Source organism: Berghia stephanieae, chromosome 12 (genome assembly GCF_034508935.2).
Source record: "Berghia stephanieae isolate SIO BIC M18660-M18661 chromosome 12, UCSD_Bste_1.3, whole genome shotgun sequence".
Lineage (NCBI taxonomy): Eukaryota > Metazoa > Mollusca > Gastropoda > Nudibranchia > Aeolidiidae > Berghia > Berghia stephanieae.
Window position 1 is genome coordinate 23,165,887 of NC_088371.1, and position 13,093 is coordinate 23,178,979.

General features: G+C 39.1%; 1 protein-coding gene across 8 annotated transcripts in view; it reads left to right on the forward strand.

Annotated features, from left to right (window-relative positions):
• LOC144957479 (dual oxidase 2-like) overlaps positions 1–9,887 on the forward strand; it is a 149,821-nt gene extending 139,934 nt beyond the window's left edge. For all 8 annotated transcript variants that reach the window (XM_078888771.1, XM_078888770.1, XM_078888766.1 and 5 more), the window contains 5 exons: positions 485–717; positions 2,258–2,422; positions 4,221–4,376; positions 6,176–6,307; positions 7,976–9,887. In XM_078888771.1, coding sequence (XP_078744897.1) covers positions 485–717; positions 2,258–2,422; positions 4,221–4,376; positions 6,176–6,307; positions 7,976–8,098 — 809 coding nt within the window. In that variant the 3' untranslated portion in view covers positions 8,099–9,887. The remainder of the gene's footprint in view (positions 1–484; positions 718–2,257; positions 2,423–4,220; positions 4,377–6,175; positions 6,308–7,975) is intronic.
• The last annotated feature ends 3,206 nt before the right edge of the window (positions 9,888–13,093 follow it).

A 13,093-nucleotide genomic window follows, 5' to 3' on the forward strand; every position in this document is an offset into this window, starting at 1 on the left:
TGTAAAACATTTGAGTGTGTTCTTCTTAGCGGGGACCTGTGCTTGTGTCTGGATGAGACTTTTAGTGATCTCAAACTAAGTACTTTGATAGAGTGCTATGGAATCTACACCTGTTTCTTATTTGAACCAATTCCCCTTTGTCTTCCCTTTTCTTGGATGCTTTATTGTAATTCTAGAACATTTTACTATCCCATTTTCTTCCTTTTTACTGGCGCTGATATGACCTTAATGTGTTGCAAGCGCCGTAAAACCCTTAAAAAAAAAAAAAAAATTAAAGAACTACACAATAGCTACTGCCAACTGGGGTAACTTTGCCTATTTTGGACCAATAAAAGATTGTTTAGTTTTTTTGGTAACTATTTCCTTTGATAAAAATTCAAGCTTCAAATTCACAGAGACAAAGTTTCCCCTTGAGGCAAAGTTACGCCAGTTGACGGTACCAACCAGTCCTTATATCTTACTACCATTATTTGCCTCACCTCAGATGTGACCATGATAGAGTTCAAGCGTCCACCAAGATTTGAGTACAAATCTGGACAGTGGGTCCGAATAGCCTGCCTGTCTCAGGGCAAGGACGAATACCACCCTTTCACCTTGACCTCTGCCCCCCATGAGGACACGTTGACCTTGCACATTCGGGCCCTAGGACCTTGGACCTGGAATCTCCGGCATTTGTTTGAATCGGCAAGTCTCAAACGTGAACAGGCATTGCCCAAGGTAAGACTTGGATAAAAGTAGTACCCAGTCCTTCAGAACCATTGGGCCCATGGAGCCTATAGCGTGAAACGGAAAATAGCAATTGCTTGCTATCCTTTGGATAGGACACTAGTCTAATGCAAAGTACTTTCCACCACATCTAATAGACTGAGTTACCCATTCTCTGCTGGGTGGACAGGGGGGGGAAGGGGTCAAGACCTGGGATCGATCTCAGTCCCTTTGCATGTGAAGAGAGTACTCTACCAACTGAGCTATCAGAAACCCCAAGACTAGGTTATATACTATTTGTTTTCCTGAAACCGTAGATGGTCAAAGCATCACAAGGATAAATAAAAAATAATTCCCTTTATTAATCCCATACAGGAAATTTGTCTCTAGGGTCTATTCCAAGGGAAGACTGGAATAACCCAGACATCATCCGCAGTGCATCGCCGCAAATTTAGCTAGGGCGAGGTGACCTGCTCAATGTCATACAGCGCAGCTGTGGGTGATCTCGAACTCTGTACCTTTCGGGTATGAGGTAAAGACCGTACTGCTCAGTCACGCTGTCAAGAGATAATCCATTCTTTTGGGTGGACTCTTTTGTCACATCAACTCCAAATTATTAAGCACTATCAGACTCACTTTATTTTTTTTTTTCTCTCCTTTCTTAACTCTGTCAGCGCCATTGGCCTCACTGTGCAGCCGTTCTTGAAAGGCAAAAATAATAATCTAATCCAATCCTGCTGTCTACAAAAGTGCTATAAATTCAACTAATTGTATTATTTCTTTCATCAGAACATTCAATTGGCCCTAGGGGATATTTTAATTGAGATTTTGCGCCGAATTTGAATGTCGCTTTGTCTTAGCTTGTCATTCTCATGCTGCCTCAATCAGGTGTCAGCCATTTTGTGATAGAAATGTGAATATCGCCTCAGCGCTGAAAGAGTTAATAGCATCGAAATGTCAATCTTGTTTAGTTGGTTGAGACATCAAAGTGGTTAAACCAGCAGTCTGTAACCTTAAACGTTAAAGAAGAAAAAGGTGGACAGCCAGGATTGAGCAAAATGGAGTCTTTACTGGGGAATAGATATTATCCCCAAGTTCCATAGTTATAAATTGACACATGATGTCAATTTTCCAAATCGTGTTAAGCTTTACAGCCATTTGCATTACTTTTGACCTTACGTCACATAATCCCCTTGGTCCTTTATTGGAACATAAGGCGCCAACAAAGTTCCTCCAGGCATCTCTGTCCTGGGCCAGCCAGCTCAGCTCATTCAATGTCTATTTAGTTTCTTTCATCTCCTCTTCGAGTGTCCTCCTCCAGGTGCCCAATGGTTTGCCTCTCTTTCTCTTTCCCAGTGGGGACCCCCCCCCCCCTTGTAACAATGTGATTCTGTAATTATTTCTCTTGACAAAGGATAAGGCAACCCCCCACCCTCTCTCTCCTCCTCTCATTTTATAATCCTGCAATGCTTTAATGTAAATTTTGATAAAGGGCATTAGGACATGAATCTGTTTTTGTTTTTTGTTTTTTGTTTTTTTTTTTTCCACTAAGATCTACCTGGACGGTCCTTACGGTGCCGGACAACAAGACTGGTACCAATATGACGTCAGTGTGTTGGTGGGGGCGGGCATTGGGGTCACTCCGTACGCCTCCATCTTGAAGGACTTTGTACACATGGCCTCTATCAACATGACCTATAAGGTCAAATGTCAAAAGGTGAACATTTTAGTTTGAAATTCTAGATCAAATTATATGTATCTATAGTACCGTCAACTGGGGTAACTTTGCCTGAGATTTTGCCTCTTGAATTTTGGACCAATAAGAGGTTTTTAAGTTTTGTGGCAATTATTTCCTTTGATAAAAATTCAAGTCTTTTATCAGGTGCAATAACTGCAACAAAGCTGAAAGTATTCAAAATGCTTCAAATTTACATGTCCTTCCAGAGACAATGTCAACATATCATTGCGCATACGTCTCTCTTTATCAACTGAGGAAGTAATATATCGTTTGGTAAATGAGATATCACTTTTAATATGGTATTATATACATACTGTTATAAATATAACCAATAAACTTATTTTGATGAAAATTTCACCAGTTAAATCGTTTCTCAGCGATCTTTTAGTCTGAGTTACCTTACTATGAAGTCAGTGATTTCACAGCGGGTAATCTTAATCTTGGGTGCATTCCTTATTATTTTTCATTCTTTGCAACTCATCACTGTGAACTTTTCATCAAAATAAGTTTATTTGTTATATTTGTATTTTATAAATGTATGTATCTATATAATAACATTTTAAAAGTGATATCTCATTAACCAAACGATAGATTTCCTCAGTTGATAAAAGAGACGCATGCGCAATGCTATGTTAACGTTGTCTCTGTAAGGATATGTTTCAAATTCACAGAGACAAAGTTTCCCTTTTTAGGCAAAGTTACCCCAGTTGACGGTATGTCCCTGTTCCTTTTTTGTCTGGATGTTGCCATGATATGATTTATTTGAAATAAGTTCAGAATAAACTGAAATGAATAGAAATAGAGTGAAATAAAACTTAAAAATAATTAAATTGAACATTTATATGATGAATTGTCTCAAACTCACCAAACCCTCTGAACTTTAGAATACTTCTTTTATCCCCTGAGCATGCAATATAAAACAAACTGTTGATTTCATATGATTGCAAGTCTCATTTACACCTGAGTCAAGTGTCTTACACAAAGACAAACATAGGGGTCAGAGTTTATTCTGGCTTTTATAGCGTGAAACGGACAAGAGCAATTGCTTGCTACCTGTTGGATAGGACGCTACTCTATTGCAAAGAAACTTCCACCAGATCTAACAGACCCAGCTACCCAATCACTGCTGTGTGGGGGCAGTGGGGTCAGAATAAAAAACTCTACTGCACCCAGGATAGATATCGGCCCCTTTTCATGTGAAGCGAGTGCTCTATCAACTGAGCTATCAGATCTTCCGTTCTATTTGCTATTGGAGAATAAATACATTTTCACACATTAAAATAAAACCCTGAAATTAAAATTTCATATTTACTATCATCTTATATCCAGTCAGATCCAACCCGACATGATAACGATTTGAGGCAACAGTTACATGTTGTTTTTTTTTTTTTTTTTTACATTCGTGATGTTACAAATTCAAATGTTTATTTTAGGCCATTGGCCAATAGTCAAAACATCTCTCTGAACAAATTATTCTAACAATTATAGTAATAAAGGGATAACATTCTTTTTATTTATTGTTTATAGCTTACAAAACAAGCAATAATAATAATGATAATAATAATAATAATAATAATAATAATAATAATAATAATAATAATAATAATAATAATGATAATAATAATGATAATAATGATGATGATGATGATGATGATGATGATGAAAAGAAGAAGTAGGTATCTCAAAATACATCCAATGACTGCTTCCAGCACTTCTATCATCAATACAACCAAGAACCAATAGCAACACTTTATATATTTATTGTTTTGTTTTTTAGCTATACTTCATTTGGATCACGGGCTCTCAGCGCCATTTCGAGTGGTTGATAGAGATACTGAGGGAGGTGGAAGACATTGACACCAAAAGCATGGTGTCCATCGACATCTTTATCACTCAATTCTTCCAAAACTTTGATCTACGAACGTCTTTATTGGTGAGTGGCAATGTGGGGGGGGGGGGGGGGGGGGGGGAGAGTGAGAGAGAGAGAGAGAGAGAGAGAGTGTGAAGAGAGAAAGAGAGAGGATAGAGAGAAAGGGAGAGGAGAGGATAGATGAGTGAGAGAGAGAGAGAGTGTGAAGAGAGAAAGAGAGGGTGTGAAGAGAGAAAGAGAGAGGATAGAGAGAAAGGGAGAGGAGAGGATAGATGAGAGAGAGAGAGAGAGAGAGAGAGAGAGTGTGAAGAGAGAAAGAGGATGTGAAGAGAGAAAGAGAGAGGATAGAGAGAAAGGGAGAGGAGAGGATAGATGAGTGAGAGAGAGAGAGAGTGTGAAGAGAGAAAGAGAGGGTGTGAAGAGAGAAAGAGAGAGGATAGAGAGAAAGGGAGAGGAGAGGATAGATGAGAGAGAGAGAGAGAGAGAGAGAGTGTGAAGAGAGAAAGAGGATGTGAAGAGAGAAAGAGAGAGGATAGAGAGAAAGGGAGAGGAGAGGATAGATGAGTGAGAGAGAGAGAGTGTGTGAAGAGAGAAAGAGAGGGTGTGAAGAGAGAAAGAGAGAGGATAGAGAGAAAGGGAGAGGAGAGGATAGATGAGAGAGAGAGAGAGAGAGAGTGTGTGAAGAGAGAAAGAGGATGTGAAGAGAGAAGAGAAGAGGATAGAGAGAAAGGGAGAGGAGAGGATAGATGAGTGAGAGAGAGAGAGAGAGTGTGTGAAGAGAGAAAGAGAGGGTGTGAAGAGAGAAAGAGAGAGGATAGAGAGAAAGGGAGAGGAGAGAATAGATGAGAGAGAGAGAGAGAGAGAGAGAGAGAGAGAGAGAGAGTGAGAGAGAGAGTGTGTGTGAAGAGAGAAAGAGAGGGTGTGAAAAGAGAAAGAGAGAGGAAAGAGAGAAAGGGAGAGGAGAGGATAGATGAGAGAGAGAGAGAGAGAGAGAGAAGAGGGAGAGTATGAGAGAGAGAGAGGGAGGAGGAGGGGGTAGAGAGTGAGAGGGGAGAGAGGGAGAGAGAGAGAGAGGGAGAGAGAGAGGGAGAGAGAGTGAGAGAGGGAGAGAGAGAGAGAGAGTGAGAGAGGGAGAGAGAGAGAGAGAGAGAGAGAGGAGAGATATATTAAGTTATCAGGTTTTAAATATTTGTGTTTTTTTTTTTTTTACAACAAATGACCATTTTGGTATTAAATCCAACCCTTCAATCTGGGTGGGGTCCCTGACCTCCCATAGCGGGCAGGGAGGTACATACTGTGTCTCCTATCCCCTTATATCTGTTTTCCAACATGCTTTCTGTCTTTGTCTTGGAATGGGATTACTTGGTTTTGTCTAGGCCCTGGCCGGAAACCTTGGCTGGGAGGGAAACAGTCAAATGTTTAGTTAGAGTTTTGGGAGATGATATATTTTTCCTTGTAAATCATCTCTCTGTTATGCACTGCTTTATGTTTTCTTTGTATTATGTATGATTTGTAAAACATTTGAGTGTGTTCCTCTTAGCGGGGACTTGTGCTTGTGTCTGGATGAGACTTTAGGTGATTTCAAACTAAGTACTTTGACAGAGTGCTTTTGGAATCTACACCTGTTTCTTATTTGAACCAATTCCCCTTTGTCTTCCCTTTTCTTGAATGCTTTATTGTAATTCTAGAACTTTTTACTATCCCATTTTCTTCCTTTTTACTGGCGCTGATATGACCTTAATTTGTTGCAAGCGCCGTAAAACCCTTAAAAACAAACAAAACAAACAACCCTTCAATCACTGTATACCGAGTTATAGTAAGCCTTTACTCACCTACTAACTTGGTTGAATGCTTTTCCACAGTACATATTTGAAGAACATTTCCAGCGATTGAATGGGGGGAAAAGTGTGTTCACGGGCCTCAAGGCGACCACCCATTTTGGAAGGCCCCAGATGAACAAGATCATGGGGGCCGTACACAGGGCCCATCCTCAGGTTCGAGAATTTTTTACTTACTTTTGAAATTAAGTAGTTTTTGTTTGTGTCACTATGTGGTCTTGTGGTATGAAACTCGCTTTTGGATCGGAAGGTCCTGGGATCAAGCCTTGCTCGGCGCATAGTTGAGTTCTTGGAAAAGGCTCTTTACTCAAATTCTGTCACCGTACTCAGGTGTAAAATGACTACCTACAGCATTGTCTCTGTTGGAAAAAAATTGTAATATCGCTTAACAGGTGTCATGTCCAGTTCTACATGTTACTTGTTGCTGTTGGCCAGGGACACCTTGTAAAGCGTCTTGAGCCCTTTTAGTGGATAATGCGCTATATAAATGCTCACTTTTTCATTGATTTTAATAAAAAAATTTAACTTTTCATTATTGTGTTGATGATTTAAAATGTGACATTTTTGATAATAGGAATTTTTAAAAAATTTTATTATCATTTTTTTCTTCTTATTCCTCCACCACCACCTCCTCTTCCTCTTCCTCATCTCCATATATAAAACCTTATCCATTCCAAAGGCCTGGGTGGGGATCCTCCCAAAGTGGGCAGGGAGGTACATGCTATGTCTTCTATCCCCCATACCCGTTTTCCAATTGTTTCCTGTCTTTGTCATGGAATGAGATTACTTGGTTTTGTCCTGATCCTTGCCGGAGCTCCTTGGCTGGGAGGGAAACAGTCGAATGTATAGTTATAGTTTTGGGAGATGATTTTTTTTTCTTTTCTTGTAAATCATCTCTGTTATGCATTGTATTATGTTTAGTTTACATTTGAGTGTATTCCTCTTAGTTGGGACCTGTGCTTGTGTCTGGATGAGACTTTTAGGTGATCTCAAACTAAGTACATTGGTGGTATGCTCTTGGAATCTACATCTGATCCCTATTTGTTCCCAGTTCCCCTATGTCTTACTTTATCTTGGGTGCTTTAATTGTAATTCTAGAACTTTTTACTATCCCATTTTCTTCCTTTTTACTGGCGCTGATATAACCTAAATGTGTTGCAAGCGCCGTAAAACCCTTAAAAACAAACAAAAACAAACATTCCAAAGGTCCTCTTAAAGTTTGAAATTTTAAACTTTTGTTTGCAGCTGACATAGCGGGTAAAAACAAACACCCAATATTCATCCATTCACTTCTATTTTTTTTTATAGCTTTTTTGAGCGTTTATATAGCACAATATCAATAAAACGTACTCATAGCAAGGAGTCCCTGGCCAACAGCAACATGTAACATGTAGACCGAGACATGATGCCTACCAGGCACAATTTTTTTAGGACAGACACAACGCTATCGGCCAGGTACTCATTTTCTACCTGAGTACGGTGAGTGAATGTGAGTAAAGAACCTTTTCCAAGGACTCAACTATGCGCCAAGCACGGCAAAGCTCGAACTCAGGACCTTCTGATCCGAAAGCGAGTGTCACACCACTTGACCATATAGCTGCACAAGTAGTAGTAGTAGTAGTAGTAGTAGTAGTAGTAGTAGTAGTAGTAGTAGTAGTAGTAGTAGTAGTCGTTGTAGTTGTAGTAGTATTAAAAGCAATAGTAGTAGTAGCTGTGGTAGTGATGGTTAAGTGTAATATGAAATGTAATATTATGATGTATATGCACAATCCATTGCAACTGAGTGCACAGTTAACACATTTCTAACCCTTGACTTCTGTGTAGGTCCGCAAGGTGGGTGTGTTCAGCTGTGGTCCTGCAGGCGTGACAAAAGGCGTTGAGAGGGCGTGTTCAGAAACCAGTAAACAGACCAAGGCCATGTTTGAACACCACTTTGAAAACTTCTAATTTGGACAGAATAAACGAGTGTTTACGAAAATAGTACACATGCACACACATGCACACACACACACACACACACACACACACACACATACACACATATGCTCACTGATTGGAGAGCGTTCTTTTCCCATTACTATGACAATGTTATTGGAAGATTGTCAAGTCCTAAAGAGATCTTTTTAGTTAAAAATGAATTTGTGACCCAATGTATGACAGAAGGTTTATATTTGGGATGATGATATACGATTCTTTCATCTCTTTGTATTTATTAAACGAGTTATTTTTATAGTGTCCAATAACAGTATGTGAAAGTATGTGTTATTGCACGATAAAAATATAACTATTTAGATGTAATATTATGGCTTGCATTTAGCACAGTCATACAAAAACTGAAAACTGCAATCTAGTTTGGAATGCGTCTGTTGTTTCATTGTGTTACAAAGAATACAGATGGTTATGGTGCCTTATAAAATGTTTGTCATAAATGTGAGCGCTCTAAGGAAATAGAAATACGGAATTTTATGGAAATTGAGTTATTGGAACCATGTTTTTTTTTTTTTACAATTTTGGCCCCACCATCTCAAAACAGAAGGTTATATTGGGATGAAATTGGTGCTAGAAATTTAATTTGTGATGCATGTTCATCATCACGCAGGGAGGTACTTACCGTGTCTTCTATCCCCCTATATCTGTTTTCCAACATGCTGTCTGTCTTTGTTTTGGAATGAGATTACTTGGTTTTGTCCAGGCCCTGACTGGGAACACTGGCTTGGAGGGAAACAGTCAAATGTTTAGTTAGAGTTTTGGGAGATAATATTTTTTTACTTGTAAATCATCTCTCTGTTATGCACTGCATTATGTTTCTTTATATTATGTATGATTTGTAAAACATTTGAGTGTATTCCTCTTAGCGGGGACCTGTGCTTGTGTCTGGATGAGACTTTTAGGGGATCTCAAACAAAGTACTTTGATTGTGTGATTTTGGAATCTACACCTTTTTCTTATTTGAACCAATTCCCCTTTGTCTTTCCTTTTCTTGGATGCTTTATTGTAATTCTAGAACTTTTTACTATGCCATTTTCTTCCAGTTTACTGGCGCTGATATGACCTTCATGTGTTGCAAGCGCCGTAAAACCCTTAAAAACAAAAACAAACAAAACTGAACCCACTCCACAGCACCTGGGAAGTAGACTCTTAGGTCATGGTCAGTGCAGCTGGGCCCATCCTGGCATTCTCTAAGGATATGTTCCCTCGTCTGCTCTGTGCATCCACATGTACACAAGCTAGTCTCAGCCAGCCCCCACCTTTTCATGCTTCCAGCTGTTCTCCCAGGTTTTGCCCGTGCTCTGTTCAGTGTTACCCATTCATTCCTGGGTAGCTCAGTTCCGTCAGGCAGTTCTTCTCTCGGATCTTCAACGGCTTCATGGGCATGATTGTCCCACTCCCTCCAAGTGGAAAGTCTGTATACAGCTGCATGGTCAGGATCGATGCTTTCTTCCATCATGAAGCTCTTTCTCGACTTCAGTCGACTTGTCGTTGGGTTGTGGGTGGTACAATGATAAAAGGATAATTATAGTGGGAAGTCAATACAATTTCTTGCAGTGAAAAAAAATATAAAGTTCGTATTTCCTGTCATTTAATTTCTAAATTCATTTTTCGGAATCAGATTTATCCCGACATTCTACCGTTTTGAGGTGGTGGGTCACATTTTGCTGTTATATTATGAATAAAAATTGCAAAAATTGATTGTTTTCTAAACATCATTTCAACTTTTGCACGAAAAAAAAAGAAATATTTTAAGAATAAATAATGGTACTGTTTAAAGCCTAAATTTTCCTGAAACATTTTGTGAAAGTATGCAAAAAATGGACAAAATATCATAATGTTTTTGGGAAGTCCCAAATTGCATTGAAAAGTAACTAAAAACTATTTTTAGCCATATCTCCAAAGTACTTCCAAAGACTTGCGGGGCATTTCCATCGAGCTGCTCACATCTTATCATAATCTGTTAACTGCTGAAATATTTGTTTTTGACTTATCTCCTCCATTCCCTCTCCCCCCCCCCCCCCCCACACCTCCCCGTCCCCAAATCTCCTCCATGAAATACTATGTAATGCACTACCGTCAACTGGGGTAGCATTGCCTAAAGGGGAAACTTTGCCTCTTGAATTTTGGAGCAATAAGAGATTGTTTAGTTTAGTGGAAATTATTTTCTTTGATAAAAATTCAAGTTTTTTAACGGATACAATAATTGCAACAAAGTTTAGATTATTCAAAATGTTCCAAATTCACAGAGGCAAAGTTTCCACTTGATGTCAAGTTACCCCAGTTGACGGTACTACTCTGTCTCATGTGGTGATTCCTACAGTCACTATATTTGATGTTGATTTTTGTGTGGTTTGTTTGTGTGTTTATTTGTTTGTATATGTGTGAGTTAAGGGGGGAGGGGGGGGGGGGGTAAACTACGTTTTGTTTGTTTTACTTTACTGACTCGTCATTGAATTTGTATTGTGCAAGCATCCGAGTGTATGTTGATACCAAAATATGCTTGGGTGTTTGTGTGTGTAAGTTTGTAATGTGTGTGCGTGTTTGTGTGTGTATATGTGTGTGTGTGTGTGTGAGAGAGAGAGAGAGAGGGGGGGGGGGAGAGAGAGAACACACACACACACACAGAGAGAGAGAGAGAGAGAGAGAGGGAGAGAGAGTGAGAGAGAGAGAGAGAGAGAGATTGACTGATTTCGATCATTCTCTATTTGAAATAAAAATGTTCTTACAGATATTATGTCAAAATGTGACAATGTACTATAATCCATTTCCGTGTCATCTTATCAAAGCGCTTTACAAGGACTCCCAAGCCAGCAACAACACTTAACATGTAGGACGAGACATGACGCCTGTTAGGCGATATTACAATTTTTTTCAAATAAAAACAATGCTGTTAATGACGGGTACTCATTTTACACCTGAGTACAGTGAGAGAATGTGAGTAAAGAGCCTATTCAAAGGACTCAACTATGCGCCTCTCAGTGTGGGACTCAAACATCTGACCTTCCACTCCAAAGGCGAGTGTAATACCACTAGACCACATCTGTACAATTTATTGTTTTTTGTCCTTTCACAGCTTAAAAAAAAAACTGGGATAAACTCGGTGTTCTATTTGTCTCTTGGGTGTGTCATGTAAATGTTGCTGCTCGAAGAAATAAAAAAACACTGTGAAATTGAATGTAAGCTTCAATTTAATAACCAAAACAGATCGAATGAACGTTTCAGATGAGATACTCTCATTAATCTGTATTGTTTCATTCTTCCTGTTTTGTTGATAATTTTGTAATTAAATTGAAGCTTACATTCAATTTCACAGTTATTTATTTCTTGGGTATGTCAGATATTATGGGAAGTATTTTGAGATAGACAAGCATACAACAGACGTAAAAGGAGTGCTGATACATGGGACGGTAGTATGCGCTTGGCTAAGAAACTCAAAACATTGCCATCCGGAAGTATAACGGACCAACACACAAAACTCTGTGTAACCTTAAACGTTTATAGTCTGGTTAATGCAGTTTAGTGAGAATTACTCATAAACGCGGATGACAAAAAAAAAAACAAAAAAAAACAAAAAAACAATAACTAAGACTTGAGTGACGTCAACTTCATTCTATCTATAGTAAGATTAGTTATGCCTTTAACACAACCAATAGGACGTATATTCCAATCCCCAGTTGAGTGAAGATTTTTATTTTATTTTTATTGTTGTTGTTGTTGTCATGGTTGAGTTTTTTACCTGAGTGTATTATGTCAGATGTGATGGGCAGTACGTTGAGATAGGGGGGTCCTGATAGCTCAGTTTGTAGAGCACTCGCTTCACACGAAAAGGGACCAAGATCGATCCTAAGTGCAGGCGAGATTTTGTTCTGACCCCCCCCCCCCCCCCCCCCCCCCCCCCCGGGGTGGTTGGATGGGAGCATCACCCTTGAATCGTATACCTATGATGTTCGCATGGGTGTACGATCCGATAGTGATGTCGTTTCTTCTTCTCTTTACTAGCTATCCTGCTTCTTTGGTTTGTGATTGTATTTTTGACAGGGATATTTTTTTCCTGTAAATCCTCTGCCTGTTTGTTCTTGGTTATTTATAATTTAGCTTATGATATCTTTAGGTTATGCTTTGATTGACATTTGTACTATTTTTGTTAGATTGCTTGTTTTTTTGTTTCAGCGGTCTCTCATATAACCTCAATTGTGTTGGAAGAGACCTAAAGCAACAAACACAACAAACCCCCCCCCCCCCCGGTCTACCCAGCAGTGAATGGGTAGTTGGGTCTCTTAGACATGGCAGAAAGTACTTTGCGATAGACTAGTGTCCTATCCAAACCTCATCATTTGTGTATCATGCTGTTTGGCTTTGTGGTTTAAATCATTCCAGTTAGTATCCGATACTTTATATTTATAGCGATTACTTTGATATGTACATCTAGAAGTTTCATAGACTTTGTATTTTGTATGTCCATTGTTGCATTTGATTGTAAAATATTGTTGTCTGGCTGGGGATCCTGATCTCCCATAGCGGGCAGGGAGGTAAACACTGTGTCTTCTATCCCCTTATATCTGTTTTCCAACATGCTTTCTGTCTTTGTCTTGGAATGAGATTACTTGGTTTTGTCCTGGTCCTGGCCAGATGCCCTGGCTGAGAGGAAAACAGTCGAATGTATAGTTAGTTTTGGGAGATGATATTATTTTCATTGTAAATCATCTCTCTGTTATGCACTGTATTATGCCTTCTTTATATTATATATTATGATTTGTAAAACATTTGAGTGTGTTCCTCTTAGCGGGGACCTGTGCTTGTGTCTGGATGAGACTTTTAGGTAATCTCAAACTAAGTACTTTGATAGAGTGCTTTTGGAATCTACGTCTGTTTCCTATTTGAACCAATTCCCCTTTGTCTTCCCTTTTCTTGGATGCTTTATTGTAATTCTAGAACTTTTTACTATCCCAT